This window comes from Uloborus diversus, chromosome 2 (assembly GCF_026930045.1).
Source record: "Uloborus diversus isolate 005 chromosome 2, Udiv.v.3.1, whole genome shotgun sequence".
Taxonomy (NCBI): Eukaryota; Metazoa; Arthropoda; class Arachnida; order Araneae; family Uloboridae; genus Uloborus; species Uloborus diversus.
In genome coordinates this window covers 221973-249570 of record NC_072732.1, presented here as the reverse complement: position 1 = coordinate 249570, position 27598 = coordinate 221973, and the positions used below count along the sequence as shown (strand labels likewise).

The 27598-nt window shown below is 32.0% G+C and overlaps 1 protein-coding gene across 1 annotated transcript in view; it reads left to right on the top strand.

Moving 5' to 3' along the window:
* The window catches only part of LOC129217726 (KICSTOR complex protein kaptin-like), a 56149-nt gene extending 35692 nt beyond the window's left edge, over positions 1–20457 (top strand). Inside the window, exons 10-13 of the mRNA XM_054852062.1 lie at positions 6000–6069; positions 9241–9382; positions 16321–16482; positions 20292–20457. Of these exons, the coding sequence (XP_054708037.1) occupies positions 6000–6069; positions 9241–9382; positions 16321–16482; positions 20292–20396 (479 nt within the window). The 3' untranslated portion in view covers positions 20397–20457. The remainder of the gene's footprint in view (positions 1–5999; positions 6070–9240; positions 9383–16320; positions 16483–20291) is intronic.
* The last annotated feature ends 7141 nt before the right edge of the window (positions 20458–27598 follow it).

Below are 27598 nucleotides of genomic sequence, written 5' to 3'. Positions count from 1 at the left end.
AAAGCTTCGAAGTCAGCAAACTTTTCAAAGTTCAAAGAAATACAATTTTATTTATTTACTTATGTTTAAATTATTATTTTATTTATTTATTTATTTATTTATTTTTTGCTTATAAAAGCACAGATCAAATCAAGGTAAGGATTTGAAAATATTATAATGCTTTAAATTTTAATACTTTGCTCTATGATGGTCAAAACAGGGTAGATATATAGCCGCCTCGCAAATTGTAAAATTTTTTAAGCTAGCATGTTGGCAGCTATGCATGTCCACTCAAAATATTTTATCCATGATTTTCTGAGTCGATGGAAACCAAATCAGACGTGTAAAAATTGTCAGAAATGTTCACCAGTGTTTATCTTACATGTATAAAAATTTAAGAACGCACAATTTGTCAAAAAAATAGTTGAGGACGTTTTGAATGGGCAGTTATGAATATTAGGAGCTAAGCTTGTTACATTTTACTTTGATTTGATTTCCTAAACATATTTACAAAATTATTTAAAATTTTGTTTTCACAAAGCCCTAATTTAGACCTTTCTTGAGAAAAATGGCTGTTTTTTCTGAAACCTTTTCATCCTGTGAGTCTTATGAATTTACATGGAAAAACATGGATTTGAGTGTAGCAGATACCCTGTTTCTGATTTTGTAGAGCAGGGAATGAAATTATGGATGTCTTGCCAATATTCCATAGATTCAGCTAGGTGTCAAATGATAAAGAATCATAGCTTACATAAAATAAAACCATTTTTATTTATGTTAAAAACTAAAATCAACTAGCAAGTGTTAACAAATATTACTAGCAGGGTTGACAAGGTTTTGGACACTATGCTAAAAACTACGGTAAAAACCCTGGTTTTTACCCTCATGTCCAAAACTATATTTTTAGAAAAATGTATTCTGTAAGAAAACATCAAAAATAGAATAAAATGTATCAAAGTAATGTTTTATATTGAGCATTTATTCAATTAGAACATTCAACTTATTATGCAGCTGATTTTAATCTAGTTACACAGAAATTGATTTCTTGATTAAATTTTCAATTTGTATGCATGAGTTTATAATATTTTTTTTGATAATAGTAACCAAATTTCCCTATGTTTATGCAAGTGTGCAAATGAAAGCAAGTTTTAAAGGTTTTTACCATCCTGTTCAAAACCCTTGTGTTCGAAAGTGTTCAAAACTATTTTTTTGACGATTTAATATATTTATTCAATGTGAACATTCAAGTACAAATATGTATTTAACTTATTTATGCAGCTGATTTCAATCTAGTTGAGTAGAAATTAAATTCTTCATTAAAAATTTCAATTTGTATGCAGGAGTTTTTTTTTTCTTTTCCATAAACCAAATTTTTCGAGATTTATGCATGTAGGCAAAACAAAGTGTTCAAAATATAGTGCAATAATTGACTTGATTGCAATAAATTAAAAGTTTTTATAGTACAGAATGTATTATATTAAAAATATGAACTAAAAAAAGAATAGCACAAGTTTTGTAGCATAAGTGTTTAATCATCAAATTCTTGTTCTTTAATCTATGAATAAAAAAACAATTTTCGTTAAAACATCATGCAAAACCTATTTGCAAACACCATTAAAAAAAATTAAGCTTTTTTTTTTTTTTTTTGCACTTAAATATTGCACTTTTAATAACATTTCTTTGAGTTATAAATGGAACTGAAATTAGTCGTCTTAGTAGTGTTGTGAATTTCCTTTCATAACTCTACCAACAATTTCATTTTTATGAAAAGTTATTGACAATTTTTTTAAGTAAAATATTTTTTAAATAAAAATTTTGAGAAAAATATTATCAAATACTCATTATATAAATATATATATATATATATATATATATATATATATATATATATATATATATATATATATATATATATATATATATATATGTAATTAAACCTCCTTATTATCTATATTTATGCATTATAAATATTGCAGTAAAAATGAATTGATTAGATTCCACCCCTTTAGCTTTGCATAGTTTTGGACAGTTTTAGACAGTTTTGGATGGTAAAAACCACCTGTCCTGTTTTAAACCAGTTTTGGACAACCTAAAACCCAACCTTTGTTACTAGTTGCATAAACTTGGTTAAGATTGTAACAACACACTAACGCATGATACATAGATGGATGCATAGATGTATAGTGCAGTTATAAAATGGCAGACATATATTTTATTGAGAGGACAGCTTTACGATTATAAATTTTATTTCTTCAAAGGAGGGGTGATTCCTTCTTGCTATGTCACTGTCTTTTAGAAACATTATGTGAGCATGCGTTTCAATAATTCTTTTTTTTTATGTTATGAATAATTTCTTGAAAGAAAGTTGATAAAATTATCTTTTTTAAGTCTATTTTTTGGTTTAAAAAAAAAACGAGCTGATTTGTGCATCACATGACTTCCTTTTACTCCAATTTAATGTCATTTTCTCATCATTGGCAGTTTTAATGTGATTCAATAGTTTACTCTCTAAATATCACCAACAGTGGCCAAAATATAACCAGATTTAAAAAAAAACACCAAGTTGGCGACAAAACTTGGCGACCAAAATACTGTTGATAATATTGCCAGTGTCCGCCAAATTATAACATCACTTGAGTTTACATAGAAATTAACAATGATTTCCCCCCAAAAAGGGGCAAAAGACCCCTTTAGAAACACCCGAATGCAACCAAAGGGGAAGGTGCACAACTGGACCCCACTAGGAGTCTACGAACCAAATTTCAACTTTCTAGGACGTACTGTTCTTGAGTTATGCAACATGCATATGCACATACGTGCATACAGTTGTCACTAGAAAACTCTGGAATCGTCAAAATGGATATTTCGTGTGTCTATATGTTCTCAGGCACTTATCCACATGTGATTGAGTGGAAAAAAAAAAACTCAACATTCATTTGGGGGTGAGCAAAATGGAAATGAAGGCCGATTTTTGAGTGAAAATTTTTTTGCAAATACAGTACTTCCTTTTTTGTAAAAGGAAGTAAAAAGGATCAGTTTATTGTAGTGTTTAATGTAGGAGAATGTGGGGTAAAGTAAAATGGTGGAATATTTGCTGTTTTTACTGTCACTAATCTCATAATGTTTTAACTATGTAGTAGTAACAGATGTCCAACCAGGAAAAAGTTACCTGTGAGATGTAGAGGCACGCTGTACGTCGATACATTTGCTGAAAATATGTACTTTGTTCAAAATTTTTAAATTAATATCAATATTAAACAATGGTTGTCTTGAAATTCTGTTGTTAAATTAATGAATCTCTTTCTTCAATGGATACATGTTGGAAAGCAAAATAAGCATTGTCTTACTGAAAATTTTACCTATTCACTATACATTGTTTTAAATACCTGCAGATAGTTTTGAGTTGTGTGTGCAGATACTTTATATTTTTATTTTACTCTGCCTGTGAAGATCAAAGCACATGATAATGCAAACCATTTTCAAAAATCGATCTCATATTGTAATATTTTGTTGTAGGTCCAAAATTATTTTTGTTCTTGTAAAATGATGAAGTTCTTGTTATTAACATTTTAAATTTGTATTGAGACTCTACTAATTCCCCTTTTTACTTCCCCTTTTACAAAAAAGGAGGTATTGCATTCGCAAAAAAATTTTTACTCAAAAATCGGCCTTCATTTCCATTTTGCTCACCCCCGAATGAGTGTTGAGTTTTTTTTTCGACTCGACCACCCGTGGATAAGTGCCTAAGAATGTATAGACACGCGAAATATCCATTTTGACGATTCCTGAGTTAATTACCACGAGTTTGCACGTTACGTCTGTATGTACGTATGTGCGTATGTATGTCGCATAACTCAAGAACGGTATGTTCTAGAAAGTTGAAATTTGGTACGTAGACTCCTAGTTGGGTCAAGTTGTGCACCTCCCTTTTTGGTTGCATTCGGGTGTTTCTGAAGGGGTCTTTTGTAACTTTTTGGAGGGAAATCATTGTTAATTTTGATGTAAACTCAAGTGGTGTTATACCGCATTTTCCTGCGTATTATCCGCGGGTGGCCTATAATCCGCAGGTCCTAAAATTGACCTGAAGAAAAAAAGCTTCGTATAATCCGCAAATAATACGATTTTAAAAGAAAGTTTGAATTTAACATACCATTTGAGCAACTAAACTAAAAACGTGAAAAAGTAATTACTTTGAATTCATAATCTAAAATATAATGATTTGTTCTTGAAATCTTGATTTATAGTACGCTAATTACTTGAAAAACAAAGAGTCAAGACAAAGGAGCAAACAGTTTAATTCTTGTGCAAATGGCTACCTATTTCACTGTAATCTTGCTTATTTTACATGACCTGAATCACCAAGAAGAACATTCAAGCAACGTAAAATAACCAACATACAGGCAGGCAGCGAAGAACATGCATGCTTCGTAAAATAAACAACATTCACTCGGCGTACGATCTCAATCGGTGAATCCTACTACTGTAAAAATATTGAGGTTCAATGCTTTGGTGTTAAGGGGGGGGGAATCACTGATAATACGCGGCTGCGTATAATCCGCACCACATAAAGAATCCGCGGATTATACGCTGGAAAATACGGTAATTTGGCGGACACTTGGTGATATATCGCCAGTCTTTTGTTCACCAACTTGGCGACAAATTTGGCGATTTTTTTTAAAATCTGGTTTCAATTTGTCCACTGTTGGTGATATTTAGAGAGTAAACAATTGGATCCCATTAAAACTGCCAGTAATGGGGAAATGACATTCAATTGGAATAAAAGGAAGTCATGTGATGCACAGGTGGGAAAGGGCAAAAAAAAAATCAATGTTTTAAGCACAAAGTAGCAAAAAAATTAAGTACAGAGATGTCATTTTGGATTAAATCCTTTCTCAATGCAAAACAATGAATTGGATGGAATGCATGACTTCATAAGCTTACCATTCATAGTTTTGCAATGACTTGATGTAATCCCAAAACACACGCCTGCAATATTTATTGCTATATTTGTGCTTTTCAGGCTTATTTTTTACTAGTACTAGAATCTTATTTGTGAGTATCTATTTGAGCATCTTATTTGTGTGTCATATTTTGTAATCATCTTGGACGTATTTCTTAAAATTTAAACTAGTAATGGAGTGGTTTCCTTCCGTCAAAAGTACTACTTTTAGTCATTGAAATGAATAGAATGAGCAGAAAAAAAAACACAGTCCCAGAAAATACTTTTATTTTCCAACAGATTTTTTTAAATTAATTTTTTAAAACGTCCAATTTTTCAAAAAAGGCGTGGTCTTGATGACGTCACAAGTGATGTACTTTGCTGCGTCTTTCTACTGCGTTTCCACGTTGTGATGATCAAGTAGCGAATTAAAATTGCGCTCTACGCTTGCTATCAACCCTATCGTTGCCAATACACGTGAGTAAAGATGCGAATTAAATAGTTTGCACTGTGAATGGAATAACTGAATGGCATTTCATCATTTGTGATGTCATCAGCAGAAGTCGTAAACAATGAAAGCACTTCGATTTAAGTAATTTTTTTTTTAATATTAAACGTAAACAAATTTATCAAAAAATGGTCAGATCCTATGTTTTTAAGCGTGCTCTTTCAGAAAAAAAATACTTTTGAACTTTTGGAAACAACCCCAGTCTGTAAAAGTGAAAGAAAAGAATTTTTGCAATTGTAAATAATTCTATTTCCAGTGAACACAAATATTATTGAAAAAAATTTATTATTTTATCTATTACATTCATCCTTTTTATATCATAAAGTAATTATGTTGCAATATTTAAAAAATATTTTAATTGCTTGAATCATACATTGTGATTCATGACAACATCTCAATATAAAATTGGCAATGTAGAAATTCAGACATTGCCCAGCCCTGGGCATCCACAGGTCTCTTTTTATGTATTATATCTATAACTTATCATGAACATATGAAATACAAGGCTTGTTTTTTGTGTGTGATTTTAAAAAATGGGCTCTTATTAATAATGCATTCCCTTGTCATTTCCAGGTGGCAGCATCTCTGCTTGTCCTGTGCATCTATTGGTCACAAACACTCTGGAGGTGTGCGTTGTTTACAGGTGAGCAGTGAAAATATCTTTCTATGGCTTCATACAAAAATTATTTTTTAATAAGATACATATCAACCGGTTTTTGTTTGGCCAAAAATAAGTTTTTATTTCAGTTCCAAGTAAATACAGTAGGCTCTCTGTTTAACGACTTTCTCTATTTAACGACGGCTTTTCACTGTCCCAGATGGTCTACTGTAGTTTTAAAAGCATTCTATTTAAGGACGTTTTCTACTTACGGACGATTTTTTGTGGTTTCTTGAAAGTCGTTAAATGGAGAGCCAACTGTATTTTCATTTTATGTATACAGCAGACCCTCGTTTTATGCAGGTTTATTTTACGCGGTTTCGATTATGCGCGGTTTAAGATTTGGCACCTTTATTTTATTTTACGCGGTGGAGTTTCGGTTTAACGTGGATGCGGCAATGCAAAAATAAAATTATCCCCTCTTTCAAAATCCAAACTCCTAAAGATTGTTGGTTACGCGTAATCAACTGCATTTTGGCGTGCTAATCATCGAGCTCAGGCCACTGGGGACATTTTATGCAATTAGTTCCAGAGCTCTTTCCAGAAGTAAAGTTATTAAACTCACACAGTTCAGAACTCACTGGAAGAAGATCTTTTAGGAGTGACAAAGGGGGCCAAATTCAACGAGGATACCGACCATAGTTTTGAAAATATTAATTGGAATGGGTTTAAAAGCATAAAAAACACTTTTAAAAAAATATTCCTCAATATCACCATTAGAACAAACATAGCGTTCACCCTTAAAAATAATGTTAACAAAACCAGTAAGAGTCGGATTTTTTATAAGATTACACAACAATTAAAATCATACATGAAAACATCAACTTGCGAAAACCTAATCAAATGGGATCCTGCATATTTTAAATGTCTTGCTACAGACAAAGCATTAAAAACCGATTGCAAGAAATTCTACTTCTAGATACTCAAGCAAGAAATGGCAGCAAATAATATTGTTCAGCTTTTCTTCAAACTAAACTTTATCTCATGGAAAAAATGGAGGAATAAATTTCTTTTTGAATAAATTAAATTTTACTTCAAACACTTATAACTTTTTCGTAGTCCTTTTTCGATGTACGCGGCTTAAGTCCTTGCAGATATTTTTGAAATTATCATTTTTTGTGTGCTTTTAAAAGTACAAAAACCGAAAAAATCGGACCATTTCTTGACTTAGACATACGTTCAAGTGAACGTAAAATTGAGTTTTTAATTAATGTCTCCGTTAATTAGCGTCTTACGTGGTTGAGACTGGGATATTCATGACTCTCATAAAATTTTGAATTTTGTATTTCCTGGTTTGACCCTGAACTCCAACTCGTTCTTGAGAATTTTGCATATAAATGCACAATGTTTCCATCCCGTTTCACCCCCTTAAAATTGAAATTTCCAAAAATACTTTCTTTGTGCGTACTTACATTATAAAATAAACCTATGCTCCAAATTTCAGTTTTCTAGCCCCAGTAGTTTTGGCTATGCGTTGATTGTCAGTCAGGACAAGCTATTTTATATATACAGATTTATTATTTAACTCATTTACATTCATTTATTTGATATTTTATATATTTATTTATTATTTAACTCATTTACATTATTTCATTTAATAATTTACATATTTATTCATTCATTCACTTATTTTCTTATTCATTCACTCTATTATTCACTCATTTATTCTTTTCTCATCTAATCTCTTCATTAATTAGTAACTGAAGTTACTAAAATCTTTTCAAAATATTTCTTTAAATCTATTTTAAACTTAAAAAAATGGATTTAAATATTTAGGGAATCTAATTCTCTTGATAAATAAAAAATAATGACCTATAAATGATATTTCTATGCCCCTTTGCTTATTGTTTGCGGGAATCAATTCGAACGCAAATCGGGTCTGCCTGTCCCAACTGATCTTCTGACAACTTTTGATATTGAGTTTCACCAACAACTACAAAGAAAAACGAGCTGCTGTGTGCATCACATGACTTCCTTTTACTCCAATTTAAGGTCATTTCCCCATTATTGGTATTTTTAATGTGATTCAATTGTTTACTCTCTAAATATCACCAACAATGGCCAAATTGAAACAAGATTTAAAAAAAAAAAAAACTTGGCAACCAAAAGCTTGGTGATATAACATTGATTTCCCCCAAAAAAGGAGTAAAAGACCCCCTTTGGAACATCCAAATGCAACCAAAAGGGGAGGTGCACAACTAGACCCCACTAGGAGTCTACGTACCAGATTTCAGCTTTCAAGTCATTCCTGTTAGTCCTAGGGATCAAAGGAATTATAGATTGGATTTGTGATAGCTGAACATTCTATACGTGACATGACAGAATTTTCTCCCAGAAAAAATTTACAAAAAATCCCTGAAAAATCACAAAAGAATTCACAAAAATGTGAATTTTTACTTCCTTTTACAAAAAAGGAAGTATTGTATTTGTGGAAAAATTTTCACTCAAAAATCGACCTTATTTTCCATTTTGCTTATCCCCGAATTAATGTTGAAGTTTTTTTTCGACCTGACCACACCTGGATATGTGCCTAGGAACCTACAGACACCCAAAATATCCATTTTGGCGATCCCCGAGTTAATTACAACGAGTCTTCTCGTGACATCTGTATGTATGTGTGTATTGTCGCATAACTCGAGAACTGTATGTCCTAAAAAGTTGAAATTTGGTACATAGACTCCTAGCGGGGTCTCGTTGTGCACCTCCCCTTTTGGTTGCATTGGGGTGTTTCTAAAAGGGTCTTTTGCCCCTTTTTTGGGAGGAAATCATTGGTAATTTGGATGTAAACTCAAGTGGTATTATAATTTGTTGGACACTTGGTGATATATCACCAGTCTTTTGATCGCCAAGTTTCGTCGCCAACTTGGCAAAAAATTTGGTGATTTTTTTCCAAAATCTGGTTTCTTTCGCCCTTTGGTGATATTTAGAGAGTAAACAATTGAATCACATTAAAAATGCCAATAATGGGGAAATGACATTAAATTGGAGTAAAAGGAAGTCATGTGATGCACACATTAGCTTGTTTCTTTCACAAAATGCAGACCTAAAAATAAACACCTGGGTCGACCCCTGATTTAAGCTGTGATTGTCTTAATATTTTACCTAAGTTACTTTGTGCTCCTAGGCCTAATCTTTTAATTGTTGAATGTTTTCCAGGAATGTGGCGGAGGAGGGTCTCTCCCTCTCATCTCAGAGGGTGCTCCCAAAGAGCGGGAGATACGATTCGGCCACCTGCGGATTGGTGGCAGACATCGACATGGACGGGGAAAACGAGATTCTCGTGGGGACATACGGACAGGTAACTATCCCCGCTCTCGAGTGAAATTTGCATCCTGCTTTTATGTTCCGCTCCAGATTTTTTACGCACTTTGAAATACAGTGCAGAACCTTTTATCCGGGAACCAAAATACCGCGAAACCAGAAAACCGGCAACTTTTTCCCGATTTTTCCGCCATTTTTTAAAAAATATACCATTTTGGTAATTTTTGAAAACTATGCATTTTTTCTGAAATACCAAAAAGAATATGAGCGATTTCTTAATAAACACCATATTGCTCACGGAAAACTCGGGGGAAAATGTTTGCAAATACCAACTTCAAATGGTTGTCCTTTATGCGAGGCAAAACTTCACAAAAAAAGTAGTGGATTTTTTTTTCTTTTTCAAACAGAATGTGAGGGTCTCAGGTATTATGAATAACTTCAGTTTTTTGGTGTTAGCTCTTAGTTTTTAATATTTCGATATTTATAAGCATTTCTGAACTGTTTTCTTCCTATTTTAATATGCACAACTATTTATTACAGTAATTTAAGTTTTGCAAACAATCGGCTAATAGCGCTTTTTAGCGATCCAGAAAACCGGGAAATTCAGATATCCGGGATAGCGATGGTCCCGAGCTTCCCGGATAATTGGTTCTCTACTGTATGTTGATGATGGGATGAAACTAATGACTTCGTAAATTAGCAGAGTATAATAAATGACTTAAAACTTTTTTAAAGAAGAAATAGCTTTATTTGCTATCAACACTTAAAATAAAACCATAATCATTTTAAATTCGTATTGCTACAATGACTACTTTGAAATATGTTGATGATGGGATGAAACCCATTTCTAATAACTTCGTAAATTAGAAGAGTATAATGAATGACTTAAAACTTTTTTAAAAGGAGAAATAGCTTTATTTGCTATCAACACTTAAAATAAAACCATAATCATTTTAAATAAATATTTCTACGATGACCCACTTAATCCGAAGTAAAAAGCTTTAAAAAAACTATTGCACTATTAATACGAGTTGCCGGGATAAAATGAATATCACTGGTAAGAATTGTTTTTCTATTATTAAATAGACTAACTTCTAACACAATCCCATTGTGAGGGAAAAAGAGCCAAGTCTTCCGACTACACAAACATCATGTATTAGATCGCGGAGTGCAAGTGGCAAAGAGATGAAGGCCAGATTCTTTTATCTTTCACCTAATTACCGTATCATTCACTAAAGCCACATAAGAATAGACGCCAAGGCCCACTGCACTTGTCTAATGCAATTGGCTCGAGTCAGCAATGAGGAGATAAGCCACTCCTTCTTAAGCGTCACACTCGTGCCACTCCCCCCTTCAATGACCTTCTCGGGTGCGGACAAAAAGAGAGCAAGATAACATCCGATATATTTCTGATCAGGAATGGGTGAAAAATACGATCTAGGAAAGTACTGATGCTCGATTAATATAATGCAGATTGAATCGTAAGAAGTGAGAAACATAATCTAGCATTTTTGTCTAACATACGTTCCCCTCGCTCATTTGTGTAAACTCCCAGGGCCGGATTTAGGAGAGGGCAGGTGGGGCTACTGCCCTGGGGCCTCCATAACAAAGGGGCCCCCACAATAAAATTTTTACAAAACATCCTAACTTTCCCGAGTCAGGAAATTTTACTTTTTCTCCCCTATAAACTATAATAATATAAAAAAATGAATAGCAGTAACTTCAGGATGTATTTACTATTAAAGTGCTGATGGAAAATATCTGATATACATATATATAATAATATATGTATACACACATATCAAAATATTCTGATATATATCAAAGTTTTTGGGTATTTTCAAAAATAGGATGACCTTTTCGAACCCTGATTAGGGGCATCCACTCCTTCGTTGCCCCGGGGCCTCCACACTTCGAAATCCGGCCCTGTAACCGCGGATAAGCGAAAACCGCGGCTAATCGGGACAATGGGTAAAAAGCAATACTACTGTATATAATAGCTAAAAAATATGAATAAAACTCACATACACATTTAAATTATAGCTAAAACCATTGCTACATTGCATCTACTAACATTGAATGTAAAAACTATACACATGTAAAGCTAAAAACAAACAACACAATCTTAAGTTTAAAAAACATTTAATGACTGTTAAAAAAATGAATAAAATAAATTGTGAAAAGACCCGCGGATAATCCGACCACCGATAATCGGGAGTTTACTGTATGGTAAAACATTATTTGCGCCTTTTACATTTAAATCATTCTCCAGAATGTGTCGCTTTTGAACAAAAATATTTTTCAATTTCAGAACCTTTTTTTTTCTATTTTTACATGAAAGTGTTACCTACTAGAAGTAACACATCCTCACACAATGGCCCAGCTAAGTTCTAAGTATTTTACTCATAAATAAATAAGTACCTTGTTCACCAAAATTTGAAAAAAAGAGAAAACCTTTAGTGTTTGAAAATAGACTCCAATTTAATGTGAATCAAATTTTAAGCTCTCTTAATCAAAGTACTGTTTAAACTTTAGCTAACCTTTCAGTTCAAATTTGTGTTAAAAAATATTATAGTATTAATATACAGTCGACCCTCCATATATCGAACTTCCACATATCGAAATCCCAGCAAATTTCAATGTTCAATACACAGAAAAATTGTTTCTATATATCGAAAAAATCTCTATATATCGAAAAAATTTTCGAGACATTCGTAGATTTTTTTTTCCACTTTAGACTGCTTGTCTCATGAAAAGTGAAGGTTAGGGGAGAAAATTTTGTTTTGCTAAAGGTTGCTACGAAACTCATAAGGAATCTGGGGTTGAGGGCTGTGTAGATAGGTCGGTGTTCCGTTCTGGAGTTCTTAACTTCTCTCAATTTTATTTCAAATCTAAGTTGTAACCAGTAACACTGTAAAATCCATTTCAAGTTATGCCTTTTGTCTGTTGATTATCATTCCTGGTTTTTTAGCTTCAGTAAAAATCATTCAAGTGAAGTAGATTGATTTTTTACTTTTCTCTCGATTTCAAAACGAAAATCCCCTAATGTTGCGAATCAAGTTAATTGCAGAAGAATGAAGATGTATGATGGCGCAAAAATGTAATTTCTGTTAATTTTTTATTTTTAAACTTTCATTTAATCCGTTGCTCGTATAAATTAGAAATTGGGTTTTATACACGAAAATTAGCTTTAATTTTAGTGATTTAGGAGGTTTGTACGATAAAATAAGATTGTTTCTATATATCAAAATTTCTATGTATCGAATTTTTTTCCGGCAATTTGCTATTCGATATATGGAGGTCCGACTGTTTTTCCAAATGAATAAATTTGAGAATACGCAGGTAATTTATAATTTTGGTAGACTGTCTAAAATGGATGCATTTTCCCTCCATCATTAATAATGACATTGATAAGGTCTGTTATGGAGATGAGAAATTTTCCATTAATGTAGGCCTAAAGGATACATTTGCCCCCCTTTCAGGAAAAGAAATTTTTCCTTTTTTGCTACAATATGTGCAACAAATAATCTGTTTATATCATGAATCACACTGAACGATTGCAAGCAAATGTTGCAAACTTGGTAACGACCCCTCACGATGAGTCGTCTACCCAAGAATCGTTTAAATTCGACTCATTAGATCTCTGAGAACTTTCTGAATTTTTAAGACATTGAACTAGAATTTCATTTATGAGCTGTAGAATCTAGTTGGGTTTTAAAGTGTAAAAGGTATAAATTGCTAAATTTTGCGATTGTGCAATGAGATATTACTTGCTTTAAATGTCCATACTTTATTAAAGTTTCAACATTTTATCTTCAAATTTTAGTATTATGCTTCTCTTGTATGCTGTCATGTTTTCTGGAAGTTGATGAAAAACATTGCGTGTTATGAGCCAAAAACTTTCAAATAAAATTCGTACTTTTAAAAGAAATGCTCATTTCTCAGTGATACCATCTCGAAAGTACGTAAAATAATTGTACACAGTAAACGAACTGTGTTCTGAGATTCACAGCTTTTTCTCAACTATTCACGATGAACGATGTTCAAAAAACTGTTTTGTTTACCTCAACTTGTTACTGATCCCCGCAACACGAGGGTGATGTATTTTTTATTGGAAAATGACAGCTGGATCATACGTTTTATGTGACAAAAGTTACAAAGCAATTTGGTCTTTTATTTCCTGAGAAATCCGTAACAATGTGAATTATTGAAAGTCTTAATACTTTTGTTCATATAGTGTATAACAGTTTTTCAAAAGTAATCTCAGGCCCCAAAGCAGAATACTTGACAATGTTCTGCAACATAAAATCATTTAACCAAAATTGTTCTGCAAGTACTTCAAGCATTGTATACACAAGCAACCAACTTGACCTTTCGCACAAATCGGGAGCATTAAATCAAAATCGTTTCACACAGGAGGTTTTTTTTTTTTTTTCCACTTTTTAAAACTTTACTGTTGCTATGCATTTCTGTGGAACCTAAACCGATCGAGATTATCCAAAAATGATTCATATGCTTTATGAAATGCATAGAAAAAGCCAAGATACAAAATTTTATAAAAATCCGAATCTAGGGTTTCAAACCACGTTTTTTTAAGTTAATTTCACATTGCATGAAAGAGCAATTAAAATAATGTTAATAAATAAATAAATTATTAAAATAATAAACAAAATGAGTCGAGTAAGGGAAGCATATAATAAAACACTTCAAAACTTTCTAAATAATTGAAATATTTTCAGGATGGAAAAGGATTGAAATCTTACACAAGACAACGCAATTTTCAGTGGTGGACGTGTTTCAATGTTGGCATGTTTCCAAAACATATGTTTATGGAGGAAATTGCAGTGGATGAAGATCTGGTGGGAAAAATAAGGAAAAGGAAAACCAAAAATGCTAGAAAAATCAGAAAGTTTTCAGATTTAGAATATGAAATTTTTGCAGAAAATGCCATTTTCTACAAATATCTCCCAACTTAAGATAGAATTTTGCACCAATTCTGCAGATTCCTTTAAGTTCAAAGAAAATCTAAAGTTCCTGCTGCCAGGGTTGTTTGGTTTAAACCACGTTGGTAAAATATGAAAATTGTTCTTTTGAAAAGATTATGCTTAAAAATATAACTTTTACTTTTATTCGATAATTATTCATATTATGTTGGTTTTATAAAGTTTTTTTTCTTGGATCTTCATTATATTTTATCTTAACCCGCATCACAACCACTTCTTGAAGTATTTCGTATCATAAAGGGTCTATATATACATGCATACTAATATGTTAATCAAGTCAAACATTTCAATCAATATTTCCCCGCAGAAAGCTATTTTAATTATTTAATTTTGTTACAAGATTTTGTTCTTATCTCTTTAATTAATCAAGAAATTAGGTATAATGTGACTATTAAATAACTATTAATTACATGGAACCTTAATTACCTTCCGAAAATTAATTGTTTTTCTCGCAAATAGTATTTAAACCAAAAAAAAACCCCGGTTTAAACCAAAAAAAAAACGGGTTTTTTTTTTGGTTTTTTGAAAAAAAGCCGTTTTTTTTACCAACCCTGCCTGCAGCTGACTTATTGAATACAACACTTTTCACTATCTTTTCGCGGAATTATCCTAATTTTCGAGAATTTTAGATTTTCTTCTAATTTAATAAAATCAGCAGAATTTGTGCAAAATTCTATCTTGAGTTGGAAGATATTAGCAGAGAAATCTGCAGAAATTGCAGATTTTCCGCACAAAATTCACACAAATCTGTAGAATTTCTGTAGAAAATTTGAGTTTTTCTCTCATTTGAACAGAATTGTTCTGCAGCTCAGGCATCTGTTCTGCAACGTACATCGCAAATTTAGTAGTATTCTGCTTTGGGGATCTCAGGATATATCTGGGCTAAATCAGTTCCAACACTTGTAACCTGTAACCAAACCTTGTAACATATTTTGTAGAGACGTACCGAGTACTCGGTAACTACTCGGTACTCGGCTAATTTGCCGAGTACTCGGTACTCGGCCAAATTTTGATCAGATACTCGGCCAATACCGAGTAGTTGCAAAAAATTGAATATTGTCCAAGACCGATATTAAAATTTATAAAAAAAGCGCAATCACATATAATATTCTGCAATCATTTACAAGTTAAATTTAAATTTTAAGAATAAAGTTTGTAATGCTTCAATGGGAATAAATCTTTATTTTAATGTCCCCAAAGTTAAAAACTTATTTATTAAAGATTGTGCGAAAAAGTAAGTATAGAAAAAATGGAATTTTTATATTAAAAATGGATTTTTGCTACAAACAAAAATTAGTTATAAGAAATATAAAAATGCCTTTGCTTAAAAAATAAAAGGAAATAAAACAATGTTAAAAGCACAGTGCAGACACGTGTTTTGGCATTACAAATAATTCCTTTCTCAATGCATAAAATGTGAGCTCGTTTAAAGACATCCGACAAAAATCGTATTCATTTGTCGAATGTCTTTACATTCTTTAGCTCACATTTTATGCACTGAAAAAGACGTTCCTGCACATTTGTTTTATCTACTTTTAAAAATTATTTATTTTTGGCGGACAAGAACTATAATAGATTGGTATAATTTGTTTTGATTCCAGCTTGATTAATCATACCTTTTATATTTATTTTTAATTTTAAAAATAATTTTTTTGTAAAATTTTTGTCAAATAAATATATATATATTAACAAAATTTTTTAAATAATGCATAGTTAAATTTCAGCAGGAATTTAGTTTTAAAAACTATTATATGGACATGGAGGTCTATACAACTATTCCAATAAGTCAAAATTCATCACAAGTGTGTCGGTGGTTCTTCTTAAAACATAATTGGTACTTGGTAACTCGGCTGAGTAATGAAAGGCTGAGTACTCGGTACTCGGGTACTCGGCCAAAGTACTACTCGGTACGTCTCTAATATTTTGGATCGATCTCTATGGGATGATCGCTGAGCCAGTTTTCTCTTTCCAGGAGCTGCTGACGTACAAGTGGGCGGAGCAATCGCAGGAGTACCTCCCCATTGGTCGGCGGTCCTTCCCCGCCCCCCTCTTGGCCGCCGCCCACGTCGATGTCACCGGGGATGGCCTCAGGGAGCTTCTGGTGCTCACCTCTGGGGGGCTGCACATCCTACAGGTACCCCCCTTCTTCTCTCCTGATATACTGCCATGCTAAGCACAAATGTGGTATCTAAAGTAGAGCTCAGAATGAGAAATGGATGATTAAAGTTCCACAACTCATTTCTGAGTCATTCCATATCAAGTGAACTATAGTCCATTTAGCGAGAGCTGATAGCGGACGTAAACAAAGCAACGTGACAATTGGCGTTACCGCTGTCTGTTTGGCACTGGGATGATTGAAAACAGCGCCAATCAGATAAGCGAAATGTCCGCGCTTTCAATGCGAACAGCATTGCCAATCGGGCGAGTAAGTCATGAAAGTAGTAACCCTCTTTGTTTACTTCCTCTATCAGCTCTCGCTGAATTGAGTATAGGGGTCGCCACTCAACTATCTCGATTTGGATGAAATTTTACAGAGGAGTAGAGATGCCTTTGAAACTAATCAATGCAAATTTTCATCTCCCTAGATCCAAATCCTGAGGATCTAGAATCTCCGAAAAATGTGATCCAAGATGGCGGATCAGCTTTTTGTGCCAAGTTTACACCAATTTTACAGGAAATTTTATTACGCTGGAAGCCTGAAATTTTAGGCACTTAAAGTATGGTTGATCATTAGTATATTCAAGTACTTTTGCGAATTTGAGCTCGTTAGATTTTGTGTAGCATGCGCGTGAACTTGTGAAAAAGTGCAATGGGAAATTTTTTTCCTGGATTTTAGGTTGTCATAAAATCTGAGCAAAAATAATTCAAAAGCTCGTACTGTGTGACTCCATTGCAAAAATGCTTGTTTTTAATGGGTTACAGTTACAGAGCTTAAATATGTATTTTCTAGAAGATATTGTGATTCAAAGTGGCTATCAAAACCTTTCAAGTGAAAAATAGTTACTTTCAAAGCGCTATAGCTCAATTTTGTCACCTCGCACCTTCTTTTTGTTTATACCATTAGAAAGAACACACTTTTTCCTTTCAAAATAAGTTCTTTCTTCGACGGTGTTCTTTCGAATAAGGATTAAAAAAAAACGAGCGTGAAATTATGTCCGTCGTAACGAATTGCCACGTTCAATCTCAGATTACGGGACATTTTATAACACAGGAAGCCTGAAATTTTAGGAGCTTAAAGTACTTTTGGTTGTCAACACGTTCTAGTATTTATGTGAGTTTAAGTTCATTAACTTTTGTGTAGCACGTATGCAAAGTCTTGACAAAACACGGCAAAGAAACTTTTTCCTGGATTTTAGAATGTCTGAACAAAAATGATGATTCAAATGCTCGAACTTTGTAATTCTATTGTCGATATGCATGTTTCTAATGGGTTATAGTTGCAGAGCGTAAATATTGATTTTCCAAGAGATATTGGCATCCAAAATGGCTATCAAAATAGTTCACATGAAAAATAGCCTGTTTTTAATGCCCTGTAGCTCAAGTTTGTCACCTTGCATCTTCCTTTCGTTGGTACCATGGGAAAGAACATATGTTTTCCAATAAAAATAGGCTTTCTTTTAGATGGTGTTCTTTCAGATAAGCGTGAAAAAATGAGCCTGAAATACTATTTGTCGTTAGCGAGAAAATCTCGTTCTTAAATAAAGAATGGTGAATGCCGTGACAACCGACTTATAGGGATTTTGCAACTGTTATAAGTCAAAAATAGTTTTTTATTAATCATTTAAAAAGATACTTTGCAAATGAAATATGATAAAAAAGAAAAGAAAATTATCTTGTTCTTTCTATTGTATCAGTCCGCTTCCTGAACAAAATAATTTTCTGATTCTAACGTATTTAATTTACAAAAGAAATAGTTGTTTAAAGTCATTTAAACATTCAGAAACTCTACTTTTTGCACACTTAGGGAAACATAATAGATAGCTTTTTTTTTCTTTTTATCTGTGTGTGCTATTTAAATAAAGCGCACGGTTTTTTTAGTGATCTTTGTTTTTGTTAGCTCATATTTTGGAAATTCTTCAAATTTTTATATGCTTCAATTCGTGCTTTCGTTTCTAAATGAATACTCGTTCGTTCTTTGTAATCACGTCAATTCGCTATGTTTTGAATTCTTTTAGTTAAAACAGAAAACGAAAGAAAGTAGCGATTGTTTCTCACAATTATTACTGACCCAGGCAATGCCAGGTATTTTTGCTAGTAAAACTCTATTTCAACTGGACATTTGCTCTTTTAGTGTCTCTTTCTTGCTCCTTAATCAGGGTGGTGACAGGAACAGCGAAAAAAAATTCCCTGACTTTTCCCTGATTTCCCTGATTAAGTTCACTGAATTTCCCTGATTTACGTTACCATGGATAATGGTTTTCTTCCTTTGCCCTACCTGAAAACCATTGCATATTAAATAAAATGCAGTGTTTAAAACATTTTAAGCTGGTAATTAAAAAAATATATTTTGAAAAGAAGGTTCTTTTTTTTATGTAAATATAGTGTATTAAATTATCTATGGAGAAATATTATAGGAAATCTAAAACTAATACTTTACTTCCAGTAACCTGTTAACATAAGAATTATAAGAAATTATTAAAACCACTCTGAAAGACATATCTAATCATAAAACTAAAAAAGTTTATTTGGAAAAAATTTTGAAATGAATTTTCAAGCAGAATAATTTCTTAGTATATAACTTGGTTTTAAAATAAAAGAATTTTAAAGTCGAAAAAAAAAAAACCTTCATATAATATACAGTGACAGCAAATAATAAGATGGCAAAAACAAAGTTGATTTTCATTTAACATTCAATTTTAGTAATTAAATCGAAAACGCTAAGTAAAATACCTTTTAAGCTCTTAGCAATATCAATTTTTTTAAAAAAGATTTTTTCTTTAAATCGTGATTACAGTACGCTAGCTACTTCAAGACAATGAGTAAATGCAATGGAGCAAAGTCTTTAATGGCGGCTTCCTCTTTGCCTGTAGGGTGGTTTATTTTACGTAGCATGGAACGCATGGCAGAAAAATTCAAACTACGTAAAATAAACAACTTTACAGCTACAGAAGCTTAGGAAGTTCATCCTGTGGTTAATAACTTAAGATTCAATACTTTGACCTTAGGGAAAAAAATGCACAAACATGTGTCAGCGTATAATCGCACCTCACTAATTTTACTTTTTTTAACAAATAATTGGCGGAAAATGCATAGGAAAAAAGGGTACAGTAGAAGACCGTTATAACGCCGACCTGTATAACTCAATTCTCTATAAACCGCACTACTTTTCAGAAGTGAACAATAGGTTTTGAAGTTTAAAAAATCCTCCTATTTTACCTTGCAAACATAAAAATTGTTAGGCAAATTAAATTTTGAAACAGTTTTTCATCTTTCCATCTTATTTCAAAGCTTTTAAATTGAAAATGAGTACTCATAGTAAAAGAAGTACCAGATGGCTCTTGAAATTGCAGCTGTTATGCAATCATGCAGCTAGCAGAAGTGCAGGATTTTGATTGTGAAACATATTTATTTGTGAATGACTCATTGTAATATTGGTGCTTTAATACTCATTGCAGATAAAACTCATTCTGAAGTGCTAATATAGAGATATATTCTGAATTTTAGTTTCAAAATGTGTGAATTGATCTGTACAACGCAAAAACCTGTATAACGCAAAAGCTCTGGTCCCAAAGTGTGCGTTATAACGGTCTTCTACTGTATTTAATTTTGCAAAGCAAAAAAAAAAAAAAAAAATCCCTTAATTTTTATTATTTTTTCGAAATTCCCTGATTTTTCCCTGATTAATAAAGTTCCCTGACTTTTCCCTGATTTCCCTGATCTGTCGCCACCCTGTTGATGTAATTCATGAATCCAGTAGAGTCATTTTTATCATATCTTTTGCAGCACGACCTAAAAATGGTGACAGAGTTATGTGTGCAGAGAATGAAACTTTTGTTGCAGAATGTCTCGCAAGAGGATTTGAAGAAAATGCTTCTCAAAACCAAATAAGTATTTTTGGATTTGTTTCTCGCCAAAGTGTGTCAAATTTTATGCTCAAATTCTCTTCTTTGTCTCTGACGTTGAAATTGTATGAATTATCGGGCAATATGTACATATTTATATTTTTATTTAATAAATATTTGTACATTTTTATCGTTCAAGTTTCCCATCTTGTGTACATTTTATGTTTGATAAAAGGGCACTTTTGAAAATCCCTACAGTAAAATACAGGGTGCCTATACAATCTTTCATTGCTAAAGAAAATAAATTTGAAAAAAGAGAAAAAACTGCCAATGTAATTCTTTTATATTTTGATTCTTATCCCATCAAGTTCTTTACTTCCTTTTACAAAAAAGGAAGTATTGTATTCTAGAAAAAAATTTCACTCGAAAATTGACCTCAATTTCCATTTTACTCACCCCTGAACGAATGAAGTTTTTTTTTTCGACTCGACTACGCGTGGATAAATGCCTAAAGTATAATAAAAGTGCTTAAAAAATATGATGAGATGATAATTAAAGAAAATAAAACAGCCATGTATAAATTTGAAATATTTTTTTTAAAAGTAAATTTTCTTTATTGGTGCAGGTCTTTCAGAACACCCTGTATTTTGCTGATACAGAAAAGAAGTTGTACAGAAAGTTAATACAGAATGCTTTGCCACACAAGTTGCCGCGAAGGGAAATGTGAGGCAAAATGAAATGGTGAATAAAAATAATTTCCATTTGCTGTGCCACCTATCTGGCAATAGTTTAACTGTGATCTTAAACATATCATTGATTCCGGTCTAAAAATTAAATAGTTCTAAGGATAGGGAAAAAAAATAGTATAACTCATTTCCAAAATTTGATATGCAATAATCAATGTTCGCCGATACATATCATGATATATATCACAATATATATCCGATATTTATTTTGAAAATATCATGTTCTGATATTTTCAATATTTATTTTTTCAACTATGGTATTTTCAATATAAAATTATATTAATCATAGTAATATATTGTTCATTTATTATTACAAATAACCAAAAAATTATGTACCATATTTTTATGATGCATTCATACAATAATAAATAAAAATAATAACTTTAATACAGCTAAGTAATATAATATTCATTTTTTAATTCATATTAATTTTTATTATTTGTAACGTAACAATTTTAATTCATATTATAAGTGCCTAATTAAATATTAAACATTGGTTAGAAATAAGAAAATGTGTTATGACTGTGCACCGACCTATGCACATTTTTTATTTCTGAATTATACAACTTTGTAAAAATAGCTATAGCTAACAGATGAAAAATGAGTGAAACAGCTAATGCTAAATTAAATTCATTAATATTAACAAAAATGTAAAATGAAATATTAGATATAAATAATGAGGAAAAAAACCTTACTTTCAAGTCTACATATTGTAATAACAATACAAAAAAATTAAAGAGTTGACTTTAGTTTGTGTGGATTGAAAATATCCGATATATATCAAAATATTGGATATTTTTGATATTTTCCAAAATATCATGATATTTTCAATATATTTTTTTTTCAACTACAGTATTTTCAATATAAAAATTATATTAATCATAGTAATAGTGTTCATTTATTATTGAAAATAACCAAAATGTTATGCACTATATTTTTATAATGTATAAATTCATCATTAATGCAGCAAAGGGATATAATATTTCTTCTTTCTTTTATATTTTTTATTATTAGTAATGTAACAAATTATATGTCATGTGTCAAATTAAAAAGTACCTAATTAAATATTAAACATTGGTTAGAAATAAGAAAATGTGTTATGACTGTGCACCGACCTATGCATATTTTTTATTTCTGAATTATATAACTGTGTAAAAGTAGCTAACTGAAGAAAAATGAGTGAAACGGCTAATGCAAAATGAACTCCATTAAAATTAATAAAAATGTAAAGCGGCATATATTAGATATAATTAATTAAAGATACCTTAATTTTAAGTCTACATATTGTAATAACAATACAAGAAAAAAAAGAGTGTTTTGAAGATGCATTTATTATGTTGAAGACTTGAGTTTGGGCTGATTGAAAATATCGGATATATATCAAAATATCCTATATAAATCAAAATATCGAATATTTTCGATATTTTCGAAAATGTCATGATATTTTCGAACCCTGGCAATAGTATTTTGTAGTATATTGTGGTTTGTCAGAGATATTTTTTGTATTACAAAGTGATAAAGTTCTTGTAATCAACATTTTAAGTTTTGATTGAGATCTATTGATGGTCAAGTGCAGTACTTATTCAGTTTCTACTAGGCTTGTTTTGATTTTAAATATTCAATACGATTTGTCCAGTGTATGCAGGGCAAAGTAAAATAGTTAATTTTGTTTATTTATTTATGTGATTATTAAATCACTTATTTATTCATTCATTAATTAATCAATTTGCATCCCTTCACTCATTTATTTTTCTCACAAATTAATTTATTTGTATGTTTGTATCATCATTTATTCATTTATTTGTTTTCACATATTTAGGTATTTGTTTGTATTATTATTTATTCATTCCTTTGATGGAAAATATCTTAACCCCATGCGTTTTAAAAATGAAATTTTTTTGCTTTTTTAACTGTACAAATTTACTGCTAAAAATAAAGAATAATATTCAGGGTTGGCAAATGCCGGAGTTTTTTTTTTTTAAAGCCCATGAACCCAGTGTTTTTTGGGTTTTTTTAAATAAAACCCAACTAAAGCTGGGTTTTTAAAAGAAATGTGGGTTTTTTGTCTTTTTTTTAGGAGAAATTCGGGATACTTGTAGCACATTGTAAAGTAAGTACATGGACAAAGCACAAAAATTGTCTTGGGGTAAAAAAAGCTGGAAAACTAGTTAAAATTCAGCGTTTTCTGAAGAAAAGTATAAAAGATGACGAAACCCAAGAATGGTGAAGTTGCAGATTTTTTTGGTTCCATGATTACCAACATTTAAGGCAAAGTTACTTCTCGAGTGATGAAATCTATTGTACGTTTTTAATTACTACATTTTTTTTTTTTTGCATTTTACTTAATTGTATTTCATTTTGTTATGCAAAACTACTGCCAGGGTTCGTACGGGTCATGGAAATCCTGGAAAGTCATGGAAAAAAAATAAGCACATTTCAGACCTGGAAAAGTCATGGAAAATTTAAATTTTCATTCAAAGTCATGGAAATTTATTTAAGAGGTCATGGAAAAATGTCCTGGGCAAGAGAAAGTAACTGTATCTGAAAGAGCATTAAAAATCTTGAGTGATTTAACAGTATTGCACATTAAAGCTATTAAAACGCGAAAATTGAACGATTCCAAAAACAAATCTGAATTTTGAAATCTCATTGCATCCACTTCTGTTGCAGCCACTTGTCATTTTTTGCAATGTAATTTTATTGCTTGCACATCACTCATTTTGGATTTACCATTATTTTCAATGCTTCTTGCATTTTTTATTCTGTAGAACGAAATTGCATTCTTGATTTTGCCACGCCCACTCAAAAATGCAATTCGATTGCATCCGAGTTCGTTTCCATCACTTGTAAAAACTTTATTATTAAATTTATCAGAGTTTATCTTACTTTGTTGAAGGTTTTAGAAAATAAAGATCTTTAGTCAGGGGATAGCAAACAGAAATAGGGGAATTCTAATATTCTAAAACTAGTGCCCAACACACGGCCCGCAAAACTCAATGTCAGGAATCAAACACTATGTTCTATTATTTTTAAACCTATTAATTAGTATGCATTTGCATATATGTGCAAATAAAGGTACATTTAAATCAGAAGATTTACTCACTACTGAATTTTTTTTTAAAATAAATATCTGGCTTAGAAACATTAATACCTATTAATTAGTATGCATTTGAATATGTGCAAATAAAAGTACATTTAAATCAGAAGACTTATTCACTACTAAATGTTTTTTAAAAATAAATATCTGGTTTAGAAACATTAATTTACTACAGAATGTGACTTTACTTTAAAGAACCAAAGTACTGTTAAGTTACGTGGATGATTAAATGCATTGTTGGTACTAAAAGGAAACTTTGGAAGCAAATTTATTGAAACTTATTAATGAGTCATTCAACCCTTTGTCCCATTCATTATCATTCTGCCTGTTTAAAAAAAAAAAAAAAGTTAGACATTAAACACCATTATATTCCATTCACTGTATTTTTTACTTACATGTATGTGATGAAGCCAAATAAGAATAGCTTGGCTTAGTTTTTTTGGTGAACTCTGATGTTTTTTCAATCGTAAGTAAGTGCTTCAATGAAATAGTGGTATTCACGTAAAAGTTTTGCTGATGCTCATTTCCAAAAAAAATAGCAGGCTTGGTATTAAATTGTACTATTCTCTTCATGTAACAAGGTCATGAAAATTTTTATGAAGTCATGAAAAAGTCTTGGAAAAGTCATAGAATTTTTTCATCCAAATAGAGTATGAACCCTGTACTGCAGAACCTCAAGTAGTTTAAATCCCTATTTACTGAATTCCAGCTTAATTAAGACATTTCCTTGAATTTTACGTTGCCTGTTTTTCTATTTCTGTGTACTGAATAAGAAATATTAAGCTTTTTCATAAGATAATGAAAATACTGTACATTCTATTCTGTTTTCTGTACGACCGTTTATAAAACCTGTTAATTTCTAAAAAATATACCTTGTTTATTTGAGATTTGTGACGTGTTGGTTTGCAGAAAATAATTCCCATGAAAGCCTTTTAGCTAGAGTAGTTTCCTCTGTACCATCTACAAATATTGAGAAAATCAGACGTGACAGGACTTAGTCAAGATAATTTCAGTTATTTATTGAGACCAGTTAAAGAAAAAAGTTGAATATATTTATTTAAAATCCTTGCAGTTTTTTTTTTTTTTTTTTTTTTTTAATGCTGTTAAGAGTTAAGAAATACTATTAAAGTTCAAAACTCATTTTTATGTCCATTGTCTGTGGTGAAGAACAAATTCAAAAAAAAGTTTAAATTGTGGAAGTATTTAAATTAATTAATTTTTTGGAAAACTTCTTAGAAAATTTAAAAAAACCCAAAAGTGGGCTAAATAATGGTTTTTTTTTAAATGGGTTTATTCAAAAAAAAAAAAACATTGGGACCAACCCAATTGGGTTCAACCCGGCCAACCCTGATAATATTTCAATTCAAGTGTTAAAGTAAAATATATTGTTCCTTCGGTATGCACTGTAGTTTTCAAAAGATGTTTCCACTATGTTCATTTTGGAAAAGGTTAGTCATGTTAACTATTTCACCTTGCCCACATTCCCCTAGTTGGATATTCATTCACTTGGTGGCGTGAAGAGACTATTTTCGTGGATGAGCCTTTTATTTATTTTCACCGCATGCTTCTACAAGGTGTTTATCAAGTCTTGCACCAATAAAGAGAATTTATTTAAAAAAAAAAAACTTTTTATGACGAGACATAAAATCATAAGCTGTTTCTACTGTTTTGTAAATATAGTCTAAATCACTTTTAAAAAATCAAAATCCTTCAAAACACCTTTCATTTAACTTGACAAAATGAAAATCAAACACAAATAAAAATTGGCAAATGATATTTAACAAAATTGAACTACGTAATCATACTTCACGTTTTCAAGAGTCAAGATTAAACAAAAACAAGTCTAACTGAAATCAAATGCAAGAGAGAAAGAACACTAAAACTAAAATGGACAGGCATTATGTAGAAGTTTCCTTCTGCACCACCTGCTGTTAAAATCAAAGTTACATTGGATTCTGAACATGAGATTTATACCTTACTAGTGGTACCGGCACGGCTTTGCCCGTAATAGAAAAATTAAAAGGTCTTTTGGTTCGCCTGTATATTTACAAATAATGTATGGTGAATTTTCTCACCAATTGGCTTGTACCCATGTTACGGTTAAACATTTTGATAATTTCGTATCTCGCCAATTGGCTTGTGCCCATGTTATGGTTCCATGTTATGATAATTTCGTAATTGACTCGTTCATCTTATAATAGTTTTGTTCTTAAAATTGGAATAGAAAAAGAACCACATCGAATTTTCAAAAAATCGCTTCGAGGTGCACATTCCAATACAAACTAACTTTGTGACAAATTTCATGAAAATCGGTCTAGGCGCTATGCGCGTCACAGAGATCCAGACATCCTACAGACATCCAGACAGAGAGACTTTCAGCTTTATTGTTAGTAGAGATTATGGTATGATTACAGTATGCTCTCGATTATTGACGACCTCACTTTCAAAAAAGAAAGCATACCTGCCAAGCCTTCCGGATTTCCCGGAAGTTTTACGGATTTTTATGTCCTTTTCCGTTTTTCCGGTTATGAGCAAAATCTTCCGGATTTTTCACGTTTTGTAGGAAAAAAATAGTATCTCGCCAATTTTGGCGCTAATGATTCTTTTGTGGAATGCGGCACCGCGTTTTAGGCCAAGTAGCCAAGGAAAGGTTGCCGTAGGAGAATGGCAGAAGAAGCGAGGCAAAATTATGACGTCACGGAGTGATACAGCGCACAGGGTTGCCACGCACCGGGGAAAACCGGGAAAACCTGGAATTGTCAGGGAAAATGAAAATGGCCGAAAATCAGGGAAATGTCAGGGAAAATGAAAAATTGCATATATCCGATCGTTCTTAGCGCGGCCTGCGGTCTATGACGTCAAAAAAAAAAAAAACTTTCTGCCTTGTTTTTTTCGCCGCCATTCCCTTCCCATTCGTCGTTTTGTCATTCTCCTCTTTCTTTTTCCCCCTGCAGTTCTTTTTATCAACATCTCTGCCATTGGCACGTGCGCCATAGCAGTCGGCGTGCACCATAGCAGTCAGCGGCGGACATGCGCAGAAGGTACTTCTTTTCTTCCTCGTTTGAGCGGGCTCTGTGACTTGGTTTCCTAGAAGCGAATCGTCGATCTTCGACGTCGCTCATCGACGTAACGCTGAAATCAAAGTCAAGTGGATTCCGACGTGACCGCTCAGAACGCCGAATTGGCTCGGGCGCGCATGAGCAGAAGAATCAAGTTTTCGCCTCGGCGAGGAACGACGCCGACGCTAAGCGTGTTCGCTTCTAGGAAACCAATGCTTTAAGCGCTGCTTGTTTACGTCAGCAGTTCTGAAGTTGTTATGATGCACAGCACGTTGTTTTGTCTGGGAGTGCCACTGAAGTTTTTAATGAGCTGCAATAATCTTTTCATATTTTATATTATTTCTTT